At 38.7% G+C, this 14,152-nt stretch overlaps 1 protein-coding gene across 7 annotated transcripts in view; it reads left to right on the forward strand.

Moving 5' to 3' along the window:
- The window catches only part of ATP8B4 (ATPase phospholipid transporting 8B4 (putative)), a 211,440-nt gene that overhangs the window by 111,357 nt on the left and 85,931 nt on the right, over positions 1-14,152 (forward strand). For all 7 annotated transcript variants that reach the window (XM_064485612.1, XM_064485615.1, XM_064485614.1 and 4 more), the window contains 3 exons: positions 604-762; positions 6,772-6,860; positions 9,349-9,545. In XM_064485612.1, the coding sequence (XP_064341682.1) occupies positions 604-762; positions 6,772-6,860; positions 9,349-9,545 (445 nt within the window). The remainder of the gene's footprint in view (positions 1-603; positions 763-6,771; positions 6,861-9,348; positions 9,546-14,152) is intronic.

Here is a 14,152-nt window from a genome sequence, read left to right on the forward strand (position 1 = left end):
GAGTCCCCAGAACTCTAAATCTAAGCAAGATAAGAAGCACAGAACAGCTGAAAGGAATCACACGCATTCTCAGGCACATGTGGCCAACAAAACCCAGGTTTCTTGGGGGTGGAATGTAGTAGGGCCCCCGAAATTCTGATTATGAGCCTAGCAAAACCCGATTAGCCTTGCTTGTGAAACTGGAAGTATGCCATTTCAACCTGTGTGAAAGTTACATACAGTAAAAAGAGATGAAATAAGAAAAACTTTTAGGATCATCTCTGCTTTATCTTTTCAAAAATAATTTTTTTTAAAAACCTAAAGTAGAGATGAGTGATTTATTTTAAAGGATAAAATATCCCATGCCTCCTGAGGTTTCTATTCTTATTTGGACAGTGCAGGAAATTAAGTCTCAGAACACCTGATGGATTTCCATCTTTATATCCCCTGGATGATTTTTCCTAGCACAACCTGGGATATGTATCTATATGTGTATGTGTTGCACTGCGCTGTCTGGGAGAGAAGGAAATGTACCTCATGTTAGAAGCCAGGTGCTGACAGTACTCTGGGCTTCGAAGGAGTTCAAGGGGAGACGTAAAGATGTTTGTTTTTTGTATTTTACAGGGATCGTTGTCTGTGAGGCACCTAACAACAAATTAGATAAATTCACAGGAGTCCTCTCTTGGAAGGACAGCAAGCACTCCCTCAACAATGAGAAGATAATCCTGAGAGGCTGTGTCCTGAGAAACACCAGCTGGTGCTTTGGAATGGTTATTTTTGCAGGTACAGCTGACTCCCCAGGGTCGGTTATGGGAGAGCCCCTCCTGAGATCTGCATGGGTACAGTCTGCGGCTCTCCAGGTTGGATGGGCACCATGCTTTTGTGGCATGCAAGGTGCCACAGTGGGTTGACTGTGGCGTACAGGCACCAGGGGAAGACAGTGCTGCTCTGGAAACAGTCTGTGTGGCCCCACTGTGCGAGGAACCACTGACATCACGAACTTATTCTTAAGAGTGCTTGAGTCTTAGTTATTCAGTGGATGCTAGATACCTACTGTTTAATTTCTCTTTCTCTAACCCCACCTCAGTCATCCCCATCATTATGTGTTAATCAACCTGCCTATAAAGTGGAGGACGAGCATGAAAGCAAGCCCCTGGATCTGCTGTTAATTTTGTGGTTTGCAAAGGCCAAGCAATCCTTTGGGAAAAGCCTTCTTAGAGATGATCTGCTGTCATTTCTGTTTGTACTTCAGAGCTTCTTCTCCTATTTGTTAACAGGACAATGGGTCCTGGAAAGACTGTGCATGCCGGAGGTGGGGAGGGCTGTTGCCTCTTTCCTGCTGGCCATGTTTCCAGCTCTACTTTATCTCCAAAGGCCCACGATGGCACTCTCCTGCCAAGGAAGCTTACAGTAGCACCGTTTCGTAAAGCCTCCCAAATTGTACTCATGGCTTCAACTGCCAGCTCTTGATTTTTTAAAATCCTGTTTATTGTGACACCAAATTAAGATGTATTTTGGGCCCATTGACTATACGTGCAATCAAAATTGGAATGTTTCTTCTTAACTGACTTCCCTCAACACAATGAAATGTCCATTAAAGATTCAAAAGTGTTCCAAATCTAGAAGAATCCTCCCAGTTCCTCTTAAATACTCTCAGCTGTGGGTGTTAGCCAGGCTCTTGCTGCTTGGGGCATTGCCACTGTAAGGACTTGGGAAATCCCTAGAAATGAGGCAGTATATGTCCTTTTGTCTGGGGATGAATCTGGCTTTGTAATGTTTTCATCAGATGCTTTTATTCTTTAGTCAGGGAAATAAACCTATGATCATGTATTTCCTTATCTGCATCTTCCCTGTATTGAGAAACAGAGTGCTAGACTTCACACATTAACCCATCTTTACCGTCCCACTTTAATCTTCCTGTTTAATGAAGAGGAGATTTCTTAGCAGTCCTCTGATGGAAAGGGCCCTCTTGGTTTGCTCCCTGTCATTAGAGGAATAGGAGTGCATCATCCTAGGAATGGGCTGTAGCCCAAATTTTTGTTTGCATTTGTGTGATCTTGTGTGGAATGACCAATTCAGGATTACAGTCCAGCTATGGCATGTTGTGCTAGGACAGCTGCTGGGAGCCGCTCGGGGCCCAAGTGTTTCTTTGTAATGTTGGCTCTGTGGGGAAATGCCTCTATGTAGGAAAGAAGTGGAGTGGTAGGTTGAATGGGTTTCTCTCCAAAAAAATATAACAGAAAGTTTACAGAATTTGGATTGGACAGATCTGGATTCAGATTTGTTTACCAGCTGTGGGATGTTAAACCTTGATTACTTAAACTTCCTAAGCTTTCATTCTCTGCTGTTAACTTGGGGATGAGAATGAGTACCTTTGAGAGCCATCGTAAAGGCTCAGTGAGGCGATGCATGTGGAAGAGGATGCTTGACAAGTGCTGTTTTCCTTCCTTCCCTGCTTCTGTCTTCTTTCGGCATCAGTTCAGAGCGTGCTGTCTGCTCCGTAGGCTGAGAGTTGGAAAGGCGTACTGCTCTTGGATCCTGGCAGGGAGAGGTGGGAAATCAGCCTCTTTTGTGATGTGACCTGGATGTTCACTGGCATGTTCATGAGGCAGAGTATGCCTGTGTTGGCTTTAGTCTAGGCACGGATGTCAGTAGAAAGCTTAATTAGAATAATGTCAGGCAGAGGAATAACTGTTTTGTCAATGTCAGAATTGAACAAATGAGTGTCTCAGAACCCCTAAGTCTTGAGACATCTAATGTGGGGAACTAGTTCCAGGTGAACACCTAGATCTTACGGCAGTTATCCAAAGCAAATTATTAACCATTCTTTCTGTATTATTACTCTAGTTGTACCTGCCATTAAGGATTGTGCAAGGAGTATAGTTGATACAAGCATGGTTTACTTCACAAATGTATAATTTATGAGGGTTTAATATCTATTAATAGCCAGACCATGCCTTCCTGGTCATGGCTTTTCCTTTATCTTAAGAGGGGAGAAAGTCCCATGTTTGAGGATAGAAGTCTTATTCATTTAAGGAGTCCATAGGAGTCAACACCATCTTGGTGCCTAGTAGGTTTTTGTGCTGGGTGTCTTCCATTTGTCCCTCCAGATCTGTTCACACCATTTCCTGCTCATCTCTCTGCCCTGGAAGGCTGACTTGTATGGTTTACATTAGTAGGTTTCCTTGACCTTTGGTTCTATCATTGGGGATCCCTGGGAAGAGATTAAAGGAAGAAGATAGAGATCAAGTATTTATTCCCCCAGATTACCTCCCTGTGTCATCACTACAGGCTGGCTGGGTCCCTCAACATAAAGTCACTCTTTCTCTAAAGGCTGCAAACTTTACACAGCTCTCTCTTTTGGAGTCTAGCAACCACCCCTTCCCCTCATTTCTCCCTTCTGGTGTAAATGGAGAAACATCTTGATTGCTACTAAGTCCTTAGTTACTGCATTAACCTTTTACTTCTCTTATACCTCCACCTACATTTTTATAAAGAGTCCCTTTATAAATAAACCTTCCTCTAATTATCCTTTTTCAATGTTTCATCTATTTCCTATTTGACTCTGAATGAGTCATGGTCCTAAATATACATTGACTGAATAAGTCAGTGAATTAATGAGTTGGTGGACTACTTCATATAGTTTTAAAAATCGTGGTTAAAAGCAAGAGCTTTAGATTAGACATATCTGGGTTCTAATTTTGGCTCTGATGCGTACTAGATAAAAAAAAAATCTCAGGCAAGTTATTTAAATTCTTTAAGCCTCAGTTTTATTATTAGTGAACTAGGATAATAGTACCTAATTTTTTTGGCTTATTTTAAGCATTAGTGAGATAATAGGTGAAAAGCGTGTATGTACATTGCCTAAAACATCGCAGGTACTTAAATAAATTCATTCATTATTTATTGATCACCTACTATGTGGCAGGCACTATACTGCTTACTCATTTGCAATGAAGCATGTGAAGAAAAAACACAGGTGCAGTCCCCTCACTCATGTAGTTTTGAGTCTGGTAGGAGAGAGACATTAATCTCAAATAATTGTAGTAATGAGTAAATAGGATCTCAAACTGAGCAGTGTTCTGAAGAAAAAGAACATGGATTCATAATAGTATTTAGTGGAGGAATATGGAGGGAAAGAACAAGTTAGCTAAAAGGTACATCATAGGCAAAGGCCCTTTGGCAGAGTTGAGGATGAGGAGGTAAAAAGACTTAAGAAGGCCAGTGTAGAGCATGGAGAGCATGGAGGATAGAAATGGATAGGTGACCAGAGACAAGGATAAGGGCCGGACCATGCAGGACCTTGTGGTCTGTATCCAGAATTTTGGTCTTTATCCTAAGAACTTTGGGAAGCCATTGCAAATTTTTCAAACAGGTGGTGTGTGTATATGTGTTAAATTTGAAAGGTTCACTCTTCCCTACAGTGTTTATGTAAAGTTGGTAAACAGTGTCCGGGAAGAAGTGTGTGATTGGAGTGGTGGCACAGTAGATGTGGGGAAACAAAGTTGTTAGGCTTTTTGAGTTGAAGGTACTTTGGATTAGGATGGGAGTCATGGAGATAGACCAAACTCTTAGGTTTCTCCCGCCTTTCGCAACTGGATGAATGGTTGTGTCATTCCCTGAGATAAGGAACCCCAGAGGAAGATGACAAGTTGGGCTTGACAGGGGCCTCTTGAGGGGCCTTAGAAAGATTCAGGTGAAGTTACCATATAGGCAACAAAATACATGGACTTAAATATCTGAGTTTAGAGATCAGAGAAGCAGTCTGAGCTGGATATATACATTTGGCCTATAGGTGTTAATTGGAGCTGTCGTCTTAGATGAGATTGCTCAGGGAGGGTATACAGAGAAAGAAGAGAAGATGGCCTATGCCTGTTTCTTAAGAAGTTCCAGTATTTAATGGCTGGGTAGATAGGAGTGAGCATCATGACAGACAAAGAAGATACCAAAGAGGTTGGAGGAAAAGCAGAACATTGAACAACTGAAGCAAAAGGGAAGAGTGTGTTTCAAAAGGATGGAATGGTCAACAGTGTCAAGGACTGCTGAGAGGTCAAAGAAGGTATGGAGGATATTGATGGTAATACGAGATCTGTTTTGGTGGAGTGATTGACCCAGAAAGTAGGTTGAGAAAGGAGTGGGAGATGAGGAAACAGGCTGATGAGTATAGAAAATTCTTTCAAGATCTGTTACTGTGAAGGGAAGGAGAGATGTGTATATCCATCTGTTACAGTTAAATAAATGCTTCAGAACCCACTAAGTGGATTCTTTGCTAGTCTCTGTGTATATGCATGCCTAAGAAGTGTACATTTTTAGCACAAAACTGGTCTGTCAGTATTTCAGCTTCTATTTTATTTTATTTTATTTTATTTTATTTTATTTTATTTTATTTTTTGCATTCAGACTGTTAGGTTTCTTTTTTTTTTAAACTTTTTTGATTGAGTTATAGTCATTTTACAATGTTGTGTCAAATTCAAGTGTAGAGCACAATTTTTCAGTTATACACAAACATACATATATTCATTGTCACATTTTTTTCGCTGTGAGCTAATATTTCAGCTTTTAGAAATCACAAACTCAGTTTGCTCTTTGTGATCTTTTCAAAAAGAAATACTTCCCAATCTTAATGTCCATATGATTTTAATAAACAATTCTGAGAAAATGTGGGTGGTTTCCTTCACACAGCAGTGGCTGGGAACAGGACACTGGGGTACAATTTCCAACTCAAAGCAGTGAATTATTATGAGACCCCAGTCTTTGCTCCAATTTATTTTCTAAGTAAAGGAGTCTTTTAAGGATATGCCCATTCTTCCCTGACATCTCAAATGGTGTGTAATTCCCTGTGTGCCTCCCTTCTTTCCTTTCCCCTCTCCTCAAATAGTAAGTGGCTACATAGATTGGTCATAACTGTGGGAAGACAATGTGGGGAAGGAACACTAGGGAAGTCAGATATAATTAAAATTATAATTATAATGTAATTGGTTTTATTGAGTGTCTTCCTTGTCCACCAGGAATTTCCTTAGCAGTATAATCCGACAGTCTCCTTTGTTAATCGTCTAATAATCTACCTCTTAAGCACTTAATAGTATTTTTAGAATTTCTTGAAGAAGGCACTTAGTAAATATGAAACATGACACTTAAGAGAATTACTTGAAATAAATCTAACACAGGATTTAAGACAATTCTTGCCCTTACAAAAATGCATATTTTATCCACAGTGTGCAGTACACAATAAAGGTTTAAATTATTTGCTCTTGTATTGTTTGGAGTTATTCTAGTTCCTCCATTAAAGGCACTTCACATCTTTTTGGAAAACAGAGCCAGAATTTAATTTCTTGTCCTAACTTTCCATTTTTGACCTTAGTGTTTTGAATTGTGCTCATTACTACGTTCCTTTAATCATTTCCAAGTTATTCCTCAATTTGATTGACTTCTTTATCTTTAATTGCTTCAAACTGTAAGCACACCCATTTACAGATTTTTGAAAAATAGCTTTTCTTAAACCTTTTAATTACAAGTTCTGCCTGGATTTATCCTGTTTTAAGAAGACTAATTTTCTTGTGTTTCCAGGGTTGTTATTAAGCCACCAGTTGAGAATCATAAACAACTTAAAATAATCCCTGCTCTTAATAAAAGTCAAATTATTTTGACAAAAACAACCACATTATTTCCCTTTCAGGAACATTTGATATAAGTAGGAATTAATAATAATAAAGATGATGAATGATCATGATAATAATATCATCTAATCATTTCAAGTTGTTATTTCTTTTTTTTTTTTTTTTTTTTTTGCAGGTCCTGACACTAAACTAATGCAGAACAGTGGTAAGACAAAGTTTAAGAGGACAAGCATTGATAGATTGATGAATACTCTAGTACTATGGGTAAGTTACTAACAAAATTAGGCAATATCATTAGTCATTGTCAGCCTAATATATTTCTTATATTGTGCTGGGAATTCTTTCAGAAGTCTACATTCTCCTTGTGGAATTTGTATTTGGGAATTTTACATTTAGGGCCCAGTTACGTTGCCTTCTCCTTCCTGGATTATGGTTTCTCAACCATTGGTAGAGCTTCTCATGAGAGGTTAGTTATTCTGGAGGGCTTCATGGTCTTGCAGGTTCTCCATATGCCAAAGATTTGTTTTTAAAAAACAATACATGGTATTTAAAGTCGTTTGGTCTCTTTGTCATCTTATGTTTATGCACATCTCCATAGCTCACAGAACTTGCTTCCTGGGTGTGGATGTGTGAGGTCATACACAGAAAGGCCTCACACTTGGCTTATAGATCTGCTGTCATTGTGTAGAAACTCTTAATAATTTATGAACAAGAGGTCTTGCATTTTTATTTTGCACTGGTCCCTGAAGATTATGTAGCTCTTTCTGCATACGAATCCTGTGAGGCCCAAGTCCCTGTTCAGCTCCTTCATGAAGGCTTCTGAACCTCCTAGCCCATGGCTGTCTCTTTGTTCTGAATTTTTTTTTATCCTTCCCTGATTTTTTTGGAATGATTTTCTCTACCACTGGTGAACCCAGTACAGTCAAGTCTTCTTTGCATCTCACCCCTTTATCAGTTACTCTTGCGCTGCCTCATGCTATGATCTGATTGTTATCTGACTTTTTTTTTGTAATGTTGCTTTGCCTGCTTATGTTAGGGTTAAGTTTGAAAACACTGACTTTGAAATAAAAGGACAGTGACTTTGAACCATGTTTCCCCACCCGCCCTACTACAGACTTAAAAGCCATTGTAAAGAATCTGAGCTCAATCTATATTTGCTTACCTGATATGTAACAGCCGGACTCTGAGTAAGGAAAGAAGGAAATGAACTCTTTTTGGGGAACAGAATACTGGCCAGACTCTGTTTTACTTTCAGTGTTACTCTTAGACCTGGGCTTTCCTCCCCCCAGCACCGCGGAGTCCATGAGGCCAAGGGACATGCCCAGAAGGAGCCTGTGCCCTCCTCCTAGAATTCCCGGTTTAAGTTGCCTTGAACCCACTTGGAGGTCTTGCATGGCGATTGTTTGTGCATCCACCACAGAGTCAAATTGCTCATTGTGAAGCAGAGACTGTCCCAGCTTTTCATATTAGAAAACTGAATGATCCATTGGGGAATTAAAAGTGGAGTCCATCCTAAATTAGGGCCTTTAATGCTGTTAAAGTAACTCACTTCAGTTATCTTGTAGTATTAGCCATTGAAAGAAGAGAGAATACTGTGAGGCAGGTACCAAACTGGTAGGATTTGGGGGATTCACAATTTTACTTTTCTCTAATACACGGCTTTCTAATATACTTTAAATCAGATGTTCCCCAACTTTGTCTTCTTATGTGCCTATTTTGTTCATGAACTGAATAAAGAAGTAGTCAGTCCTGGAGTGTCTGAATATTCTTTCTTGAGGGAAAAAAGAAATAGAAGAGAAATACGTTCCTGTTTTCTAGCCCCACTCCTCTCTCATCAGTGGCTGGTCTCCGCTCCTAACACAGTGTGACACTCAGCAAAGTCCCCAGAACATTGTGTTCAGTGCCGCTGTTATGTGTTCACTGACTCTGTGTCCTTCCTTTCCAGGCCTACTTAAAAGGCACTGACCTTGTGTCTTCCTAGTTGCTATCCCTCCCAAATGTCTGCCTGGCTAGTACTGATACCAGTCACAATGTAAGAATTGGCTAACAGTTTTCAGGTTGCTTCTGACTTTTTTTTTTAATCTCAAAAATAAAGTATATGTCATACAGTATTTTAATTAATCCTTATCTTTCTTGTTGACTTGAAGTAAGCATTGCACAGTTAGATCTGTAGTCAAGAGACTTAACTAGTCTGAGACAGTTCTTTATTCATGATGTTTTCCTCCTTTTGCTTTTATGCTTGGGTTACCATATCATTTATGATTCAAACAGAACACTTTTGAAGGTGAAAGAGGGAATGCTATTAATGGTATACCTGGATAACAGATATACATCAGGCTGACCAGGGCAAAGCAGGACATGTGGTCTTCTATACTTAAGCCACTTAAATATATGCACTCTTCACAAGTAGAGGATGTGAAGTTACTAAAGTTACTAGCTTTGTGGCCGTGGACAAGTTACATAATCTGTGTGGGCTTCTGTTTTATTTTGTTCTTGGCCTGTAAAGTGTGAATAATGTTTGTTCCTATCTCACAGAGTCAGTGAGAGACTTAAGTGAGAAAATGTATGTAAAACATTTAGCCAAGTTTCCAACATAAATATATTACATGCTACTTGGGTGATTAATAAGTAAGAAGAGCTTTGCATAACTTGCTGTTCAAGTGACAGTTTCTTGGAGTTAGGAATATAATCAGATTGCATTGATGTGACTAGTTTTGGATTTAAGTTAACCAAACCTCTATTCTCATTTCAGATTTTTGGGTTTCTGATATGCTTAGGAATTATTCTTGCGATAGGAAATTCAATCTGGGAGAATCAAGTTGGGAACCAATTCAGAACTTTCCTCTTTGGGAATGAAGGAGAGAAGAACTCCGTGTTCTCGGGATTCTTAACATTCTGGTCGTATATTATTATTCTCAATACAGTTGTACCCATTTCATTATATGTAAGGTAAGATGAGAGTTTATTCTTTGGTGAAGCCGTTTTGTCAGAAGCCTTTGTTCTGTGTTACCATTTCCGTGTGCTTTAAAATTACAACAGTGAGGTAGATGTCTCCCTCTCACTGCTTATGATCTGCTACATCTGTTACAAATGAGGCAACTGAGCTGTTTAATCTGTTTAACTTTCACATTTTCAAATTACGATAAGTGTGTCTTATTTTCTTCTTGATTTGATTTGGGAATGTTTTTCTTTGGAATACATGGACTATAGTATAATCTCAGGCAGCCTGATCTGTTGGAATTGGGTTGACATTGGGAAAGAAACAGAAGAATATTTGGGGAGATCTGTTGAGATGGGTGCCTCCCTGCTGCTAGTCTGGCTCCAAAGACCTGGATTCAAACCCTCTTCTACCACTTACCAGCTCCGTAACCTTGGGCAAGTTACTTCCCTTCTGGGGCCTCAGTGTCCTCATTAATAGTTCCACTTAACAAGATTATATGAGGAGTAAACAGACCTGTAAAACTCTTAGACAGATGCCTGACACATTGTAAGAGCTTAATGAATATTAATTTTTCCCATTTGTATTAGTAATTATCATTGAGTATGTGAAGGAGTTGAAATATAGTTGGTGGTGCTTATCCATTGTTGAAGAAGTTTGATTTCTAACTCCCTCTATGGCTTGATCTGTGATTTCTAGATTTGGTCGTACCAACTAGAGCTAAAATGGTCTATCTGCCAATCTATCTATGTGTCCATCTATCTGTCTGTCCGTCCGTCTGTCCATCCATCCATCCATCCATCCATCCATCCATCCATCCATCCACACCTCCCCTCCCTCTTATATGTGGGTGTGTATATCTATATCTATACATACCTATCTATCCCTATCTATCTATCTATCTATCTATCTATCTATCTATCTATCTATCTATCTATCTATCGATTTGATAAGGCTTAGAAGTTGGCCCTAGAATCTGTACTTGAGAAAATCTTGATCCTAATCCCACTAATACTGAGTCAGACAGCCCCAAAGCCATTGGAGCCAAGATGAGACTTGGTTGTAGATGTTCCTCATCACCAGTATTTTTAATGATACACAAAATCACCAGCCCTAAATCCCCACTAATTTTTACGAGTTTCTTTTTCTCTCTTTCCAAAATCCTGACTATGATGAGGCAAGGGAAGTTTAATGCACAAAATCCACCCTTGTTTTGGAGAGTGGTCAGGAAACTGAAATGTCAAGTTGTGGGAAATTGAGTTGAAGTAGTGGCATGTGGCCACAACACCACAAATTGCTTTGGGCCTTCTGGAGCTGTGGTTAGAGCGGACTCTACTTAAAATGTATCTTACCGGCTCATCTTTGATTCTGAAGACCTCTCATGCTTGTATCCAGTTACAAAGTCTATGGTAAACCCTGCTCTTTGCCAGAGGAACTATGGTCAGCTTTTATAGCTTTCCTTTTATGTCGAAATGAACAACTAATGCTCATCGTGGCTTACCATCTGCACATGTGCAATTTCATTTGTCCTCACGAAGGAATATACTCTGTATATACTCTTCTTTGAAGAGCATTTTTCATTTAATGATTGAAAAAAAAATTTTTTTTTTTCAAGACCAAGGCTAGATTGCCAGGTTAGCATTCCTTTTCCTTCCATTGTATCCCCTTCAGTGGCAGAAAGAAAACTTGTCTGGAACAGTCCAAACCCAAGTTCTAATCTTGGCACGGCTACTAATAGCTGGGTGACCTTGAAGAAACCACTTGGCTTCTCTGTGCCTTGGTTTGCCTACGAAATACGTGCTTTATGTAAAATAAAAAGATTAGAATAATTGATTTCTGAGATCCTTTTTGTTCCAAATAATATCACCTTACCTCTAGACAGCATTTTATGTTTTACACAAAGTGCTTTCACATGCTTTATCTCATTTAGGTCTCTCAACAGTCTTTCAAAGTAGTTATTGCTGAACTTCTATAAATGAGATGATTTGCTCAGGATTGTGGAGCTGGTTAGGGACAGAACGAAGATCCAAACCCAAATATTCAGACACTTGGCACAGTGTTTTCCCTCTGTGCCTAAGCTGTGCATGATTTATTAATGAGCGAAGACAGCAAGAGAAAAACAAAGGGGCTAGAATTTTCTACCTGTTGGTAAGGCATTGTATTGATGAAAATAAATATGAGGTGTTTTTTTTTTTCTCACCAAATAAGAACAGTGATTCTGATCTCAACCTGAGGGAAAAAAGCATTCTAGAGAACTTCCAGTTGCTAAGACTAAGGTCTAGAAAAAAAGAACTCCCAGGTGTTTCTGTTGGGAGGGATGAAGTTCTTCTACCGGAGCTCCCATTAGACCTTTGAATAGGTACAAGGAATAAACTAGTGCCATGTCATTGGAGGATAAAAGTGCAGAATTTACTTTGAATGGTTAATAATTCCACTTGAGCACAGGATGATGATTTTGGTAGGGTATTTCTCTGCTGTCAGTTTGCCTGCAGTCTGAAAACATACCCAGCTACAATTTTGTAATACGTCACTTTAAGAAATGTGGCTCTTGTACTCCCAAGAAATTAGTTTTTGAGTGTTTTTTCAAAGCAATAGGAACTTGTTTCCATGTTGCTTGTTTTGCCACAAAATGATTGGAATCATCAGCCCAGTTCTTTGAGCATTTTAGGCTGCTTGATTATGTTAACTCTGAACATTTGTCTCCTTTTCCTGCTATTATAAAACAAAGGGCTGAATGTTCCACTGTGATTCTCCTAAATCCTCTTTTCCCAAACAAAAATGATACCCTTCCTCTCTACAGACTGTTTTAAGGTCAAAGAATTCAAATTAATTTAGAATACTTCCATTGGCTTGTACTGCGACACAGAAGGATCAGGTTCTGTCCTCCATTCATTTTGCTTTGATTTTGAGAGAGACACTTTACTTTCAGGTAAATGAAAGCATCACGTGATGGCACAGTTAACCTGCACAGTGCTATTTTTATGGCATTCTTAAGGCCGGGGCTCCACTGACTTTAGACATGCCTGACTTCTAGTCTTGGTTCTGTGGTTAATTATTTGCGTGACCTTGGGCTAGTTGCTTAACCTCTCTAAGTCTTAAGTCCTTATTGGTGAAACTAGGGAATAGAGAGAGGGTCAGGATTCACTCATTCAACCCTGACCGGCTGCCTGTGACAGGTGAGGCACCATGCCTGGTCCACAGTGAGTGCTCATGGCTTCCGGGTGAATGAACTAGAACAGCCAGCAAGGAACTTATGAGGGAGGGGGATGCAGGCGACACGAGGAGTAATCATAACAGGAAAATACATAAATAAATACATGCAGAGTGTGACTTTTCTATCTTACTTTTCTATCTTAGGATTCTGTAGAGTCATAGTGTGATTTTTAGTTTGGGTGAGTAAAAGCGTTACCATTTAAATAGTTAGACAGTGAACTGACACCGTACCATTTTGGGGGAGGGAAATGTAGGTAGGTCATGTCTGGACAACTGGAAGCATCAACTTTAATGCCCAGAAAGGACTTGGGTGTCGTCTTTTGTCTTCAAGGAAACAAATGTTCAGAGGTTGCATGATCAGGCTGCTGTCTGCTTTGTCAGTTTTTTAGATGAGAAAAGCAAGGCTTAATTCCCATTAATATCAGAAATAATCTCTGGGTCCCTGCTTTATCATTACTATCTTATGCTATTCTGGATGTCCTTGTTAACATACTAAGATGTGCAACTAAAATATCAATGAATAAAATGGGAGACATGAAACTGAAACTGAAATGAATCTATTAGGAAGAGCAGAGACTATGTGATTATGAACCTAGAAACCAACCTCCCCAAATTCTGTAAAACTTTTAGTAAGATAATTCAGTGACATGTTGGATTTTATGACATAGTCACTTTTTTAATACTAAAAAACGTTTAGTATTAAAAATACTTTCCTTTAAACCAATAGCAATTAAAAATCATCCCATCAATAAAGATATAATATACAGGAAGAAATCTGTCAAGCTATAGTGTGGACCTATGTGAAAAGCAAAGCGAATCAGAATTTAACTAAAACCCTTTACCAACAGAAGTTTTTTTTTTTTTTTTTTTTTTTTTTTCCAAAATTGAATTCCTGGAGAGATTTATCCTCTTCCTTGAAACTGTGATTAAGTATTATACAATATCTATTCTTTTCAAATAATTAAGAGTTTAATATAACCTTAATAAAAATTCCCAAAATAAGTTTTATGAGAAAGCTGATACATTGATTCTTAAGTTTATTCAGATGAATACATCGATTCTATCAGAAAGAATAAATGAGTGATTATAGCTAAGAATTTTGGCAGAAGAAAAGAATAAAGATTTTCTTACCTCTTTCCAGGTATTAAAAATTTTATAAAGCTATAATAATAAAAATGAGATGCATTAAGTGACACATGAAAGAACAAAATTGAAATTCCTAAAACAGATTTTAGTGAAGAAACAATTTATATGTGACATAGGAGCATCTCAACACAATAGTGGAAAGGATTCATTGTTCAACAAACGGTGATGAATAGATTTTTTTTTTGTAAAAGTTGAAATTAGTGTCTCATATGCACATCATACTTCAGAAAATTCTAATTGTGATAAAGAATTAAATGTG

The sequence above is a fragment of the Camelus dromedarius genome, chromosome 5 (assembly GCF_036321535.1).
Source record: "Camelus dromedarius isolate mCamDro1 chromosome 5, mCamDro1.pat, whole genome shotgun sequence".
Taxonomy (NCBI): Eukaryota; Metazoa; Chordata; class Mammalia; order Artiodactyla; family Camelidae; genus Camelus; species Camelus dromedarius.